Source organism: Alternaria triticimaculans, assembly GCF_023758025.1.
Source record: "Alternaria triticimaculans strain BMP 0046 chromosome Unknown scaffold_13, whole genome shotgun sequence".
Classification (NCBI taxonomy): Eukaryota; Fungi; Ascomycota; class Dothideomycetes; order Pleosporales; family Pleosporaceae; genus Alternaria; species Alternaria triticimaculans.
The window spans coordinates 21,373-37,806 of NW_026055970.1; the positions used below are offsets into that span (position 1 = coordinate 21,373).

At 51.2% G+C, this 16,434-nt stretch overlaps 4 protein-coding genes across 4 annotated transcripts; 3 read left to right on the top strand and 1 right to left on the bottom strand.

The window, feature by feature from the left end:
* Nucleotides 1-750: 750 nt before the first annotated feature.
* Nucleotides 751-2,094, top strand: J4E78_007899 (uncharacterized protein; the record flags this gene model as incomplete). The annotated part of the gene is made up of 1 exon (XM_049368502.1): nucleotides 751-2,094. The coding sequence occupies one exon, from the start codon at nucleotides 751-753 to the stop codon at nucleotides 2,092-2,094; it is 1,344 nt and encodes a 447-aa protein (XP_049219467.1).
* Nucleotides 2,095-2,295: 201 nt separating this feature from the next.
* Nucleotides 2,296-3,479, bottom strand: J4E78_007900 (uncharacterized protein; the record flags this gene model as incomplete). The annotated part of the gene is made up of 4 exons (XM_049368503.1): nucleotides 2,296-2,337; nucleotides 2,391-2,928; nucleotides 2,993-3,218; nucleotides 3,269-3,479. The coding sequence occupies 4 exons, from the start codon at nucleotides 3,477-3,479 to the stop codon at nucleotides 2,296-2,298; spliced, it is 1,017 nt and encodes a 338-aa protein (XP_049219468.1).
* A 2,617-nt stretch (nucleotides 3,480-6,096) lies between these two features.
* On the top strand, nucleotides 6,097-8,088 carry J4E78_007901 (uncharacterized protein; the record flags this gene model as incomplete). The annotated part of the gene is made up of 1 exon (XM_049368504.1): nucleotides 6,097-8,088. One exon carries the CDS (start codon nucleotides 6,097-6,099, stop codon nucleotides 8,086-8,088), a length of 1,992 nt encoding a protein of 663 aa, XP_049219469.1.
* Nucleotides 8,089-13,855: 5,767 nt separating this feature from the next.
* Nucleotides 13,856-16,100, top strand: J4E78_007902 (uncharacterized protein; the record flags this gene model as incomplete). Its single annotated transcript, XM_049368505.1, has 3 exons — nucleotides 13,856-14,318; nucleotides 14,614-15,576; nucleotides 15,646-16,100. 3 exons carry the CDS (start codon nucleotides 13,856-13,858, stop codon nucleotides 16,098-16,100), a joined length of 1,881 nt encoding a protein of 626 aa, XP_049219470.1.
* Nucleotides 16,101-16,434: the final 334 nt, after the last annotated feature.

The window sequence follows — 16,434 nt, forward strand, 5'->3', positions numbered from 1 at the left end:
TAATATTAAGATTATTAGTAAATAAATATATAACTATTTTAAGCTTATAAGTAGAGTAAAAATAAGTATACTACTACTATAAAACTTTAGTAATAGTATATAACTTATTTAAGTATATAAGTACGCGCTAATATTTACTATAGCTTTAGCTCTAGACTAAATATATTAAGTAAATAAAATTTACGTACTTAAAGCCTTACTTAAGAAGCTAAGCTTAAGGCTATAGCTTATACTTTATAAAAAGCTAATTCTAGAAGACTTATATAAATATAAAAAAAAAATAGTAAATTAGATTATTACTAGCTTTAGCTTATAGTACGCGTAAAAGTAAAACTAGTAAAAATAGTAGTAATAGAGTAATAGAATTAAGTTAGTAGCTTTTATAGTACTTTTTTATTTAAGTAAGTAGTAGCGTTATAAGATTATAAAATAGAAAAAACTACTTTTAGACTAGTGCTTTAGTAAATAAAATATAGATTACGTTAATACATTAAGGATTTTCTTAATGTTAATTGACGACGATGCAGTTAGAAGAGAAATTCGAACATCTAACTTGCATCTTGACTGAACCATACATAGTGGAAGCCCTTCAAGTAGTGACGTTCCATGTCTGTAGTCAATGCTCTGACTAAACGCACTATTTCCCTCGGCTTCTCTATCTTTCGCTCCAGAGTGCTCCTGACGTCGAGTCATACTCCATCGTCCGTCCAACGTCCTCAACCCACATATCGGTCTTACAGCTTTGCCACCATGGGCGTGACTGCAGCCCCTACTCCCGCCATTGTTGGCGCTTTGCAATGCCAAAAGGATTCTTATCTTCAAACACTCGAGACGGAGGTGGTATCCTGCGAAGAATACGTGCCACCAAAGTCCTCACAACAGAATGGCAAGTCGAAATCGAAGAAGTCGACAGACCCCACCAAAGGTCTTGAAAACGGAGATGGAGCATCCGGCAAGACATGGCTTATCGAGCTTGCGGACTCCGTGTTATTCCCGGAAGGTGGTGGCCAACATACAGACTATGGTATCCTCACAACACTGAAAGACGAGAAGAAGGAGGAAGTACCGATAAGAAGTATACAACGTCACGGTCTCCGCTGCATCCACTTTTCTCCCACACCCCTCGAGCCTGGAACACCAGTTCGTCAAACCGTCGATTTCGCCCGCCGCTGGGACCTAATGCAACAGCACACTGGCCAACATCTCCTCTCAGCCGTCATGGACTCCATGGACCTGCCTACGCTGGGCTGGAGCATGGGTCAGCCTGGAGAAATGAACTACGTAGAACTACCACGGAAACCATCGGAAGAAGAGCTCCAAACTATCCAGAAGAATTGCAATGCCAAGATTAGGGAGAGCATGCCGATCACTGTAGAAACACCAGAAGGCAAAGGAAGCGATAGCCTACCTGAAGACTACGATAAAGAGAAAGGTGTTGTCCGGTTTATCAAGATTGGAGATATGGACTACAACGCTTGCTGTGGGACGCATTTGCAGAACTCGTCGCACATCAATGTCATAATGCTGCACCACATGCAGTCGGTACGAGGCACCAACTGCAGACTCTTCTTTACAGCTGGAGATCGCGCGATCAAGATGGCTACTGAGTCTATCAACGGCCTTCGCTCCATCGCTGTGTCTTTGTCATCCGGGTCGGCGCCTACGGATGTTGCGGCAAAAGTACAGAGAATGAGCGACCAAATTTCTGAAGGGCAGAAGAAGGAGAAGAAACTACTAGCTGAGATAGCAGCGTTTGAGGGCGATTGCGTAAAGACCTATCTACAAAGCCACGATACGGTCTTTATGCATCGCGCAACAGATGGTCTTGACTTCATCAACCTTGTGCTCTTTGAAGTCAAGGAAATTGTCAAAGAGCGAGAGGCTGTCGTAGTCTTGTCTTCAGGCGAAGTCAAGAGCTCTGGATCCATCGTCGTGTTTGGCAAACCTGACTTGGTTGAGAAGATGGCTGCGAAGGTGAAGGAGATTGTAAGCACAGCCAAAGGAGGCGGCAAGGGAGAAAAGTGGCAAGGCAAGGTCACCGAGTGGCAGAAAGGCGAAGTTGAAGCGTTGAAGCAAGCTATTGATGCGCAGTAAAAACTATGGGATATCTGATAGAAGGTAGGTATATACAAGTAGAAGAGTTGAGTAAAGACGAAAGTGGTATGGAGCGACTGTCCAAGATGCGTGATCCTCCAAAGCATGAAGTGTGAAAAGAAGAGGTATTTACATCGAACGAATGGGGTTGCCATCTAGGCGAAGCTGGAGGATGAGAGGAGAAGGCGGGTTCGTGAGCATCTAGACACTGTAAACCTTGACGGAGTTGATGAGCCAGTATGTCTAGTCACTGTTAGTATATTCTCTTCCACAAGCACCATATGAAGAAGACTTACATCACCAAAGGCCTGGGGCTGGTTCGCCACATAAGCATTGCAACTGGGGTTAAGCTGGGAGCAAGAGTTCGAGCCCCAAACACCACCCGCCCAGTCTCCACAGAAGGTGATGTCGAACACGATGTTCAAGTCCCTAAACTTGGCATTGTAATCACATCCTCCACCGAAGTTCGCGATCGGGGTACCCCAAGTTCCAGGGTCGGGGTTTCCGCTCCGGATGTTTGTTGGGATGTCGCGGGTGGCAAAGTACCACACCTTGATTCCACCGTCTGTCCATAGTGTGGCGTATACACCACCGCCGTTGGCGTTAAATTGTGAGCCGTATGTGACGGGGTTGTTGGCGGAGATGCCGCAGCCGTTGAAGCCGCCGCCGGCACCGCAGTCCCCGCCTCCGCGGCTTCCTGTCTCGCCTCCTGAGCCGATACCGGGGTTGCAGCCAGGTGAGGTATGAAGGGTGACTTGGTTGGTGGGGGCCTTGTGAACACCTTCGTAAATGTCGATCTCACCTTGGTTTGGCCAGTTGGGACCGACCATCCAGCTGCAAGTACACCGTTAGTCTTGCACAGCATGAAGGCGATATTACAGGCAGGTGAGGAACTTACAAGGCGGGCCACGAACCACATGCACTACCAGGCACGTGTGCAAAGTCTGCAATCACAAGCGCGCGGTTGTAGGCTGTCTTGCTCTGCACGCGTACACTCTTTCGACCAGGACCGTTGGGGTCAAGGTGCGTTGTAGAGTCTACACCCATGTAAACTTGACCGTTTTGCGTCTTGAGCAAACCAAGCTGTTGAGCTTGTTGCCCGTTAACGTAGTCTACGAAGCCATCTAGATGTTTGTTAGACACAAGTGACATAACATTCTGCCAGTGCACATACGTGTAGGATCGCCGATATCCTGGACGTCGAATTTGTTCACCCAGTTACTGGCATCGTACGTGTCGATCAAGTTGTATGCAGCCGAGGCATGAATATCGTCTGAGGAGTAGACATAGGATGAACCATTAGCCCAAAAGCCAGGCCCGGCTGGTAGTGCAGTGGCACCACGCCACAGGATGGGGAGAGATAGGAGGAGAGATTTGAAAGACATGATATCGTATGTGTGATCAAGATGTATTGTCGTACGAACAGATATCAAACCCGGGATTCCGTGATATACTTATAGCCATGCGCATCTTCGTCGCGACCAAGATGCGCATGCTTCCATACCCCTTGCTCACCGTCGAAGATGCATCTAGGTCGGCTGCACTTAGCAGAGGGGGATCCTCGTTGGAGATTGCATGACCTACTGGCTCGCTGTATACACATGCCATTGGGCGCGATGATCAGATTAGGGACAAAAGCCTCGCGATGTTGCAGCACTTGTAGGGACGAAGGTGCAAGGTTCGAGCGGTTCGCGGGTAATTCGCCTAGTTGAGCAGTTCGAAATTGACCCCAGAAAACGTGGACGTGCCGCATGATGGGAGTCTAGACACTTGTAGCCTCGTGGTAGAGGTAGTGGCGGTTAGACTCGCTGGTCGTTGGGCGGTTTCAGTAGTTTTGCTGGTAAACGGCCTCTGGGGCTCGTGAGTGGTGGAGAGCCATCGCCAGTTCATCAAACTGGTCTTGTTCCCGCGGACCGCATCGCGAAGCGACAGCAACACGGGGGAAAAGTAACATAGAGATGTGAAATGTGACAAACAGAAATGCGTGTGAAAAGGAGTCTGGTGCGGCCAAGGTCACTGTTTCCCTTCTCCAGACGTTCACGTGGCGCGTCGACATACCTTCCCGAGGTTCTTTCGGGAATAGCGCTTTCACCCCGCGACTGCCTGTTTTGCCCGACCACATCTGCATTCCAGAACTAGAAACATTCCAGTGAGTCTCGGGACAAGAAAAGGTCGACCTGTGGACGGTAAGGACGAGATTTAGATGAGTTTTTGGTGTGTCGTGGTACAGACCCCGCAAGGTTTATCCCCATGGACGAGGCATCTGATGTTGGAGGTCACACTGGCTTGCTCCCACGCCACACAAGTGTTTTCTATGGCGGGTTCATCGGTGTTTGAGTCTCGACCCCGGATTATCATCAGCATGCGGGGAGCTCGCGTGGTTCGAGGTAGCACTGCTTGGGTCGACTAAGAGTGCGAAGCGCCTGGTCCTCTGATGTCCTGCGACAGTCCTTCACCGCTCAACGGATTTGTTGACTACCTGCTCGTGAGTCAAGAACGATCAAATAGTTTTGAAGAGAAAGCTAGGTGCGTTGTGTGAGCAGGAGAAGCTGCTGAGTCTAGAGGTCGGTTGCAGCCGCGAGAGCGGGAGCGGCTTTCCCGTAAGCATAGATGCCGTAGTCAGGATCTGCACGGAGAGTGGATTTCATCATCAAAGCTGGAACCATGTTGCTATCTGAACGCTCCTATTATCATTCAGGAGTCAGGTGTACTGAGCTCACTGCTATTGGCGTGTGTACACGGCACTGTGTTGGGACACGGCATGTCTTCACGCACGGCTTGATGGGACAAAGAAATGATATTACCCTCCCGCTGTTAGACACATATCCGTGCTTCCTGTTGCATCCAACAGGATGCCTACCGATGAAGGCATGGAATACAGTCATATATATTGAAGTAGCTGGCAGTTGGTGTCACTGATGGCTGAGATAAGTATCCGTTCGTCCTTGCGCAAGTGACCAGTCACCATAACTAATGCGCTATGTGTATGAGGAACCTAGGGAGTGAGTTTTGCATCATGGTTACCGAGTATGGCGAGGGCTACATGATACATGGATTCTACAAGTATATACATGTCAATGTGCGCACGAGGTATGGAAGACAAAGAAGATGAGTCAACCTTCGTGAAGCATATACACGTCAAAAACCCATAGCAGGACTTGCGATTGGAATTGGAATGCTTTAATCTCTGTATTAGTATACTACAGCAGCCATGCACGGTGAAGATACTCTCGAAGATGCGTTAAATCTTGACTATATTCGTGACATATTTGCTATAGTGTTCTTACTTATACTTTGGGAAACGTGCTGATGTAGTAGTTTGAGCGCTCTATGCCTAGGTGTTGGATGACTCGTGAGGATGGTCCGATTTATACATACCTAGAAAGTCCTGCGGGGAGTATGACGACCGCATCTTCCATGAATACTTCATCAGCGTCCACTTACAGGGGCTCAAAGCTTCGTATAGACATCTTGTCCTCCCAATATTCGCGTGGTGTATAACAAAAATGTAAACCAATGAACACTTTCGCTAACATACACATTAGATCAAATACCTCATAGAGTTATCGAGCCAACTTGACTGCGGCTCAAGGTACTCACTATTATCTAAACGAGGGACATCCATCAACAACAATATACCAAAATGAACATATCGACACAATAGATCAGTCAAAATTGCGATCCTACTCGAAATCCCGACTGTTTCACTGCCAAGTACTTGTGCGGTGTACACTCACATAGGCGTTTCAGTCACACCGTTATCAGCGTGGTGGCAGTTCACCCTCTTGCACTTGCGGAGAGAATCCATAATGACAGTCATTGAGGGCGCTGTGATGGACTCATCAAACACCATGGCCCGCGACTTTCACTCATCACTCCTGGTGGTACAATGACTCTGTTAAACTATTTGAACGAACTTCTGCAGGTGTTTACTTCTCACACAACAGCAGAACGCAACAAGTGAGAAACTGCAACCAGAACTACAGCAACAATACAAGCAATATGGCTTCATCCGGCCCGCCCACGTCTACGGATGCGAATCCTACGAGCTACATGGCTTCTCATGGACCACCCACGTCCACGGATACGAGTGCTACGAGCAATACGCCTTCATCCGACCCACCCAAGTCTCCAGATACGAATCTCACGGAGAACGTGCACAAACTTGCCAAAATCTTCGGTGCCATATCTATAGGTTGGGTTTTATGGCTTGTGAAGCTGGAAGACAAACCGAATGTTGGCTTAAACCCAACTTGGTGGAATACGTACAGCTTGTTCAATCTCAAATTACTAGTTGGCTGGTCCTTTTGGATAGTCTACATGACCATGAGAGACGAGAATTCAAATCGAAAGACCACGCCCGGCGGAAAGCCCAACGTGTTATGGAACCTTCTCCATATCATACCGATGTTACTTCTCCATATTACAATCAACAAGAGCATGTCGGTCAAAGATAAGGGTCTCCTTTGGTTCTCGGCCTTGGTAGTCTTTCGTTACTGGCGCGCTATCGTTACCCGATTCTTCTATGCTCGATACAAGCTCGCCACAGTGCCGACTGACCAAGACTTGAAGTTTAGCTGGAAGGATTGTACAGTTATCGTACCGACAGTCGGCCCCAAAGACAACCCAGTATTCAAGGACATGGTTGCGGCCATCTTTTGGAACAAACCAGAGCGAATTATCTTTTCGGCCAATAATCCAGATGCGAAGAGAGACGTCGAGACAGAAGTCGCCAATGTAGTCGAAGCTTTTATTAAAGGCGAAACCAAGTACCAAACGGACTACGGGCTCGGAAAGGGCTGGGAACCGAGGGACGACAAAGACTACACCTGTATAAACACCAATGAGTCCAACAAGCGCAAGCAGACTGATATTGCTATCGAGAAGGCGAACACGGACATTATTCTCATGGTCGACGACACTGCCATCTGGCACCCACGCTTTTTGCGAGCAGTTTTGCCGGCCTTTAACGATCCACGTGTCGGGATCGTGGGTACGCGCAAGCGGGTACAATACAGACGCCCTTCTCACGCTGATGACGATCACAAGGAGATGAGCCGCATTGAGTTCTGTCTAAACTGGTATCATGCCGGTCTCTGGAACACCATCGGCGCGCAGTATCTTGACCGCCATAGCTACGAGATTCGCGCATCAAATACTGCTGATGGCAGCGTGTTCGCCATATCCGCTCGTACCCTCGCTATTCGAAAGGAGATAGTGAAGAACGAAGAGTTTAAGCAGGCGTTCGAGAACGAGTACGTCTTGGAGCGGGTCTTCAAGTGGGCAACAACATTAAGCAAATGGCCCGTACCATTTGCAAGTCGCCCGCTTGCTTGGCTGAAGGGGAAAGGCTTCTCCGAAAAGGGTGTCGGGCCCCTACTCGCGGACGACGACAACTTCATTACACGGTGGGTGATCAACCGTGGATGGAACATTAAGGTTCAGTCTTCGCCGGAAGCAACCATGACCACGGTATTAGGAAGCGTCAAGATATTCAAGTACTTGGATCAATGTGAACGCTGGAGTCGTACAACTTTCCGTCAGAATCCCATTGCGATCTTCGAAGATCGGACCATCTGGTGGAAATGGCCCATCGGAGTATGGACAGTGTACTTCCCGTGGATGTACAACTTCGCGGTCTTCTGGGATGGTTTGGTAATCTTTGCCTTCATGCGATCTGGACTATATCAGGACTCCTCGAATGGCAGCGCACGACTTGTCTACCTGATCTTGGCCATATGGGCGACTAAGCTCATTAAGACTTGGCGATGGTTCCTTGAACACCCTCTGGACTTCTTCCTATACTTCGTCATCCCGGCTTACCCCTTGTTCGTATACTACCATTCGTGGATCAAGCTTTATACAGCACTGAGTTGCTGGAATAACGAGTGGTCTGGAAGGAACATAAGAAAGGCAGAAGAAGTGGCAGGAATCGTGGCAGGAATCAAGGAGGTGCCAGTACCTCAGGAGGGGTCTCGACTCAAGAAGGAGTAGTATAATACTCACAAGCGGCATCTCACACGACCTCTGGATAAACCAGTCAATTCACCCAACCGATGGAGACCAGTGTAAGGCAGCCCTTCCAAGGTTGCGCCTCAGTACTCATCGACCAACGCCAGCACGGAGGTCGGTGCGATGGTTTAGTCGAAGCATGACTTCCTCAACGGCAAGGCGACTTCTCTTTCATTTCCAATCGGCGTTTGTTTTTTTCGATACCCGGGCTTTGATACGAAGTAATTCAGCGTTGATATCCATAATTAGAAGGTGTATGCATTACCATGATAGAAATTTGCAACTTTTTCTCATTCTTAAGACGCTCATACATTGACTCCATGCTGCGAACCAATATGCTCCACTTCAGATGATGTCGAAGTTTGGTGGATGATCATTGTTGTGTCGCGCTGTTAAGTAATTGCCGGGGAAGATCACAGCTCCCCGCTAGGGCCTGGTAGCCCAAATGCGACGCAATCGTTGTCGCAACGCGACGATATTCTGGAAGTATTGGAACGAAAGATTGGCGCGCATTCTTCCGGACGTATCATGCGACCTCTTGTTTAGACGTGTTGTTGACACCCCGTGGTTGCCAACTTTCACCGGAAGCGAAGATTTCATGTGGGCCCATCGAATACGTCATATCCGGTGAGGTTGGCAGGTACCTCATTTTCCACAGCAAAAACGTGCGCAGAACACACCTCGACTACGATACGATACGAGCAATGTCGGCAGAGTAGTCTCCGTAGTCTCCATGAAAACGGCGCCCGAGCACTAGGCGCAATTACCTCATTCGTACCTTCCTCCACCAGAGCTGAAGCCGACCCGACGTGTTGGGACCCTTCGCTCCACATCAACTCTACTTCAACTACATCTCTTCTATGTTTCAATTCTACATTACATACGTCTTCACATACCCCGCATAGAACGATAATGCACTGGTCGATATGTTGTGCCCTAGGAGGACAGCGACACGCGCAGCGCATCCTTCGATCCCGCTGATCCTGCCGATCCAAAGCCACGCTCAGAGGACAACCGCTCTCGAAATAGTACCCTTGTGAGCGAGGGTCTCTGGAGTGGTCGGCGAGCAGACACTCTGATATCGTATGCCGGATCACCAAGGAGGACGACATCGGTCCATGTGCAGGCACCCTGGACCCTCACAGCCAAGACTCTTCATCACCTTATGGGCTCGCGCGCGCATGTGGAGTGAATGTCGCTTGGTTTGATACTCTCCTGCAGGACTGGGGTTGGCGAAGAATGGGGGCCAGAACGTGTCAGCGTACTAAAGGAGGACTCCAAGGTTGGCGCCAATCAAGTCCTTCGCCGGCTCGTCCTCCAGCGACGTACCGTGTCAAAGAAGGACAGATTAGCTCTGCTATCTCGTGGTCCCACAAGTGCCCCTCGCAGCGCAGAATTGCTTTTGCTCAGATGCCAGGTGGTCTGATCACTTTTGGTCAGGGTCTGCTCGGCCTTAGCCCTCTCAATCCCACTGCGACGGCGGAAACTCGCCAGCCTGGGGCGCCCATGTGCACCATGAGGCAGCCGCTTCAGCCTGCAGATACGGGGCGGCGCCAGGCAAGCAAAACCTTCTGGTACCGTAGCCGTGCTTGCTGGATAGCAGTCACAGTCAAGCCCAGCGACACGTTTAGGAGGCTCTGTTGCGCAAGCCAACGATAGGGCGCACTCAAGAACAACAAACTGTATTGTTGGCGCTTCCATTGAAAAATGAGGATACGCGGTCAGCTCTCTTCCACTCCCGACTATCATGAGAAATCCGGCAGTTACCACTTCTCCGCACTGTGTGGACATCTCTAGTGTCTGCCCCGACACTCAGAGGCCTGAGAGATTGGGATCCAGCCATACGCATGCTGCAGCAGGGTTGCGATGATCATGAGGCTCTGCTCGTGGAAGGTAATCTATCAGCCGAAGCCACGGTCTGGACACGCGCATGGGTGATGAGAAAAGCATGCGCGGGCAGCGACAGCAGAACTCCTCGTACGTTTACTCCGCATCCTTGTTCGCTTTCGGGCCGTCATGTGTGTCGCGTCCCAACACAGCATGGCACGGCTCACGGTGCGCGGGAAGGATGATCAACCATCTGGCCGGTGTTTTCACCCTCCTAATTGGGTTCGTGGCTTGCTTGCGGGGTTGCGCGTGCATAGGCGAGACCGACGGCAACGAATTACCTTTCACGCCTCGCTACTCCCTCACGGTGAGCCCGGCCGACGGCGGTCCATAATCAACATGGCACTTAAGCCCTGTAACGGGCCATGCCGCCCACACTCGAGGTCTTCTCCTCGGAACTATGCATTCGCAATGCGAGGTGTACGATCGTAACGAGCCCAAATTTGGCTCCCGAGCTCGCACGACTTGGTGTACGATGGCGCACAGCGCTATCAGTCAAGCATGATTACAGCCCGCTGAGTGTTCAAGGCTTGTCATTCGTTGTAGCATCGTTCGCATGGCATGGAACCCTAAGATCGTGATATCTTAACTAGGGTTCCGAACTATTGGTACTCAGTAGCAAGTAATCCTGTGCTGATCACCCGTCGCAGTGGCTTTGGGCGTTCCAAGTGCTGCCCATGGCCTGTTGCTGTTGTGGTCGCACGTTTGTGTGGCCTTCCAGAAGCGGGTATACCGCTTAGTGAATCTAGCACTGCACCCCATTACAGGCGGAGGGTTGCTTCAATCTTCATCGAATCAGGGTTTGATGCAAGCGAAGAAAGTAAGACTACAGAGTAAACGCCCGAGTCTACATCGCATGGCTAGTCAACGACGCAAGAGAACGTCGCGCCATCGCCGTCTCGGCTCCGGATCTAAACGGGGTGTTGACTATTCTAAACCCACTTCAACCCGTCGTGCCATTTGGGGATAATCGTATGTTTAGAAGCTGATGGTAGCGGTGGAAAGCCTCTCTGCGCTTATCCTTCGACGGGAATCGCTTGTCAATATTCCGGAGGTCGCCAAAGCCTCTGCAGACCTGTCCGCACACCAATAGGACATGTGCCTTCGAACACCATCAACAGGAAATGAAACACGTCTTGCATACAGGCGGGTACAATCACGACCTGGTCAATAATTGTTCGGAGTTGAATGTGCAACACACAACAAGAGGTCGACTAGGATCTTCGCGAAACAGGCCCTTTACGCTATAGCTTGTCTAGTGTCGGCCCTTCTCATCGCTGTGTCCCGCATGCCCATACCCAAGCACACAAGACAAGCAGGGTCAATGCCTTGCGCTGGAGGTTCTGGCCATCGCAACAATTTGTGGCGGTGCGACTTCCCATACTTTTTTGCGTTTTGAACACGCTGTTCGGATGTTGCAGTATGCATTCTTGTTGACTCGAGACCACGGAATCTCAACAGTCAGTGTGGACGATGTCGTTTACCTGCCTGAGTACGGATCTGCGGCAGTGCGCAATTCCAACCCCGAAATATACTGTCTGGCTGGCTCATGCATGGCTCAACTGTGGTTCTGGAGCGGGCGCATAGCTAAATCGATTGCGTACTCTGAATTCGAACATCCCGCGAGACTCGGATCATAATCCTGCCGCAAAACCCAAATAGGTTCTGGCCTTGCATTTTGCAACCACGATCGCTCGCTGTACTGACGTGCGTCAGCCACATACTACTTTGGGGATTCATGCCCTGTCAAAATACACGGCTCCACTACCGCGTTGAGAGCGTGGGTCGAGGACTGCTTGACAAGAGTAGCTTCTGCGACTAAAGTAGTCTCAACTGGTCAAGTGGCACGGATTCCAAGGCTGTTCACCCCGCACATGCTATCACTAGCTTTTCAAAGCCACCATGGGCGACCTCCGGTGTACACCAGGTGGAAAGATTAGTGATGCGCCCATGGCGACATGATGTACTGGAGCGTGGAATATTGCTGATGGCGTCAGACGAGTACCGAGTCGATGTTAGACAGCGGTGTTACATTCCATGGTCGACGTGCATCAGGGTGTTGTCACGCAGTCAATGAACAGGTGCCAGTTGCACTGCGGCCGGTATACTTGGCAAAAGCCAGGCGGCACTGCTGATAGGAGGGCTCGTACCAGCGAGGGTGCGGTTGACGCCTTCCACAACCTTATCCATTTCGTCGGGCCAGGAGGGTCCAGGGGCCACGCGAACAAGATGTCACGCTGATTACCAGACGCTGCGTTAGTATGGTGCGGAACATGAGGTCCGTGTATGACAGCTAGTCCTCGGGAGCCTCTGGTCAAAGACACACGGCGTGTGCACATGGCGTGCCGTGGCAGCGCAAGGTCCCAGAGCGAGATTGCTCTGACTTGGCTCCCCACACCCGGTCCAAGGCTACGAAACGGTTACGGTTGTAGGGCAAGTGTGTTTGCTCGCGACCAGACAACGCGTGCGCCCACCACTTCGAAACGCAACCAAGATTATTCAGAGGATCATGTCACGCCATGCCACAGTAGCCTTGCGATGTGCTCATGTAGGCGGTCACAATGTGCCATGACGCACCACGACTTCAAAGGCTGGTTAGTCACGAAGAGTGGGTGGGCATGCTGGAGTCAGTCCCGCAGTGACGATGTGACGATGAGAAACACGGTGAGGTCAGCGCGATACAGGGCCTGCTGGAGAGGCAGTGCAGCGACGAGCCCCACGAGGACTCGCTTAACGACCCGATTGAGGGCAATGGTCTAAGATTAGCACTGCCCCACGTCCAATGAGACGTCATATTGCCTGCACAGCCGCATGCTAGCGCCACCAGCCACAGCGGTCCGGGCAAAGCGAGAGGATCGCGTACCAGATGCGCTAAGGGCCACCAGGCGTGCGGAATGGCAGGACAGCTTCCCAGTCCGCCCATGGCTCCCCGACCGAAGCGGTGATCAAGCGTGCGTCTTCTCCAGGGTCTATCCCTAATGCGCTTGTCTTGCCCAGATGCAGCGTGAAGGCTCCCACGCGCTGCTCGCCTACTCGCTGACGGCCCTCTACCCCTCGTCACTTTTGGCATGGCTTGCTCTGTTGGTGCGTCGACTTGCGTGGACAGGGGTCGGGCACACCGCGACTCCCAAGGGGTTAGTGCTACCACTGGGAGGCCGGAGCGCGCGATCGAGGCGGGGACGTGAATTGACGGCGGCCGGTAACTTCTGCCTTCTTTTTATTTTTCCTAGCGTGGCCTGACCGTTTCCTAATCTACCACCTCATGCCAGAGGCCCAAGCGCATAGGGCAGTCAAGCCTCCAGGACAGGGGCCTGGCCTGCCGTCGTATAGCTTCGTGCACTGTTTCCCGCTGGGGGCCATTGCGGTCTTGTCTTGGGCCTTATGTATAAACCAACTTCGCCCCCCAAGGCATCGTCCTCCATCCAGGCCTATGATCAACGCAAACACTACTTCATCCAGATCCTTTCCGACGCCGTGGATTACCCTTCAGGATCATAGTCCTTCCGACTTCTGACTTGTCCTTCGCTTCAGCCAGCCGCCTCCAGGACTACTCAACGGAGAGGGACTACGCGCTGTCACTCCCGTACCCACATGCGGTAAAAGATCAGCAGAGTTTCGACGCCCTTTGACTATTCGCCGACTCATACGACAACCTTAGGATTTGATCGGCACTTCCTCCGGGAAGGTAAGCTTTCCCCTGTCGGTCCCTTATAATTTGCGCTAGCCCTACCAACCAAACACCATCGATCCGATCGCACCTACTCAGTGCTTATGCTGACTCCATTTACGGATATAGGCATCGGCTGCAGTTCAATTCCTATCTGCTGCAACCTACATTGCTCCACCTACCACATTCCTCATCATGGTTGACTACGCCCAATATACACCGACCATGGCTCACGACTTCGAGCTCTACTCCAACCCTCAAGAGCAGCATCTAGAGTTTCACCACAACCAACCTTACGTGCCTGCCTCAACATATGCCATGGAGCACGCCTTCAGCGCTCCCTTTGACCCAATGGCTACTCTTGCAGACCTTCAACGGCCACAAGATCTACAATACCACTACGATGCCATCGCACAAGGTGTCAAGCCATATCAGTATCAAACCCCAGCAGGCTCTCCACATTCCACTTCACATTCTTTCCACGAAATCCCCCCTGTTCTTTCGGCATCTTCCGAATCTGGCGCTTCAGTGTCGTCTTCTGCAATGGGCTCCCCATCACTTGTTCCGCAATTCAACGAGTCGTGGCACACACTGGGACTCGGTGTCTCTTCTGGCTATGACTACTCAGGGATGGTAGCGGCTGACAAGTCGTATGTGGGTAAGTCAACTGTTCCTTTACCGAAAACCTCGCCTGCTTCTTTCATTACATCTTCTCCGTCGCAAAACTTCATGCGGCATGTATTCAAGACGCCTATGACTCCAGCTTCAGCCAATTGGTCTTCCAGATCAGATGGGCGGGGGAATTCTCTTTTACCGGACACGGTCAACACACCCAGTATTACATCAGTCAATTCTCCTTCAGTCACTTCAGTTCCGCAGTCATTTCATTCTTTTCAGTCTTGTCGGTTGCCTTTCAATGCTACATGCAACAGAAACTAACGCAACTCAAGCAGATCCTAATCTCATTCAGCCCTTCCCATTCGCACCTCAAAGCCCATACCCTGAGATTAGGGCTACCCCATCTCCCTACTTCCCCATTGTCGAGCAGCCGCCTTCCCCAGCTCTCTCTCAACTCTCATCGCGCACCCAGAGTCCCGGTTCGGCACACATTAAAGGGGGTAGCGCTAGCCCATACCTACACACTCAACGATATCAGCCTTACCCTCAACCTGGCGGACAACGGCGTGGCTCCGTCGTCTCTGTCCAATCACAAAACTCAGGCACCAGCCGCAAGAGCGGAAGCAGCTATGACAAGGATGAGACCCGCGAAAAGGGCATGTGCCCACTGCCCGAGTGTGGACGCGTCTTCAAAGACCTGAAGGCGCACATGCTCACACACCGTGCTGAACGACCAGAGAAATGCCCTATCGCGACCTGCGAATACTACTCGAAGGGGTTCGCAAGGAAGTATGACAAGAATCGCCACACACTCACACACTACAAGGGTACCATGGTCTGCGGCTTCTGTCCAGGTAGCGGTTCAGCGGCTGAGAAGTCGTTCAACCGCGCTGATGTCTTCAAGAGGCATCTTACATCTGTTCACGGTGTCGAGCAGAACCCTCCCAACAGCCGCAAGAAGAGCCCATCTGGCCGCAAGGCTTTCGGTGGCTCGCAGCCCAGTGTTGCTGGTACTTGCTCCACTTGCTCGGTCACCTTTGCCAACGCGCAAGAGTTCTACGAGCACTTGGACGACTGTGTGCTCCGCGTCGTTCAGCAAACCGATCCCAGCGAGGCCATCAACCAACGCCTGCTCACATCGGTTGCAGAGGATCCAGATGTCACCGAGACACTTGACCGCAATGGTCTGTCTAAGAGCATCGAGTACACTGTCCCCAGCTACGACGAAGACGAAGAGGATGACTTCGAGGAAGACGAGGTCGACAATGACGACCACGAGGATGCCACTTACGGCTCTCGTCGCGCTCGCTCCGGCAAGGGCGCGATCAAGTCCTCCAAACAACATTGACAATTAACACATCCCCGAGGTGTCGGCGCAACGCAGCACGTCGGGGGTGGCAACCACCTACCAAACCACCAATCCTCCTCTCGCGTCCAGAAGTCGGGTCCTCGCGCCGGCCTTACCTTCTCCAAAGGAGGCGTAGCCATCACCGGCTCTGGACGCAAGAAGCGCAAGAACTACCCCGTATCCTGGGGTTGCGCAACCGACAAGATGAAGATGAAGAAGCGCGTCTTGTGCGTATATGACGGCCAGAGAAGGCTATGGAAAGACGACATGATGCTCGATCAAGAGTTTGAAGTGCGCATGAAGCTGCCTGACGGCAAGTCTTACGTCACAGATTTGGACGTTCAGACCTTCAACCGCGCAGATGCCCTGCATTCCGCGACGAGGGAGGAGAGAGGACCGTGGGTGCCCGACAACATCGTCGGCGGCATCAACGGTGTGAGCATGGAGACAGCACCACTAGAGTGGGCTCTCTAAGTACGAATAGCGATACCACATTTGCTTTTGCTGCGAGCGTTTTGAGCGATACGGATGGGATCTACAAAAGGTTGCAAGACAGCCCGTACACAGACACGGCATGATGAACGAACGAACACCCCAACGAACTTCTTTGCTGTACTACCAAGCTTGTAGCTTTTGTATTCTTGTACTTTTCTCGATCGATACCACTGGGTCTTTTGGAGTTTGCGCTTGCGAGCGAGATGTAATGGACGTGCTGGACGCGAAGACATAGTATCTGAATCTATTGACTATTACCATCATGATACTTGCACACACATGATCTGTGACTGCTTCAAACACTTTATTACTT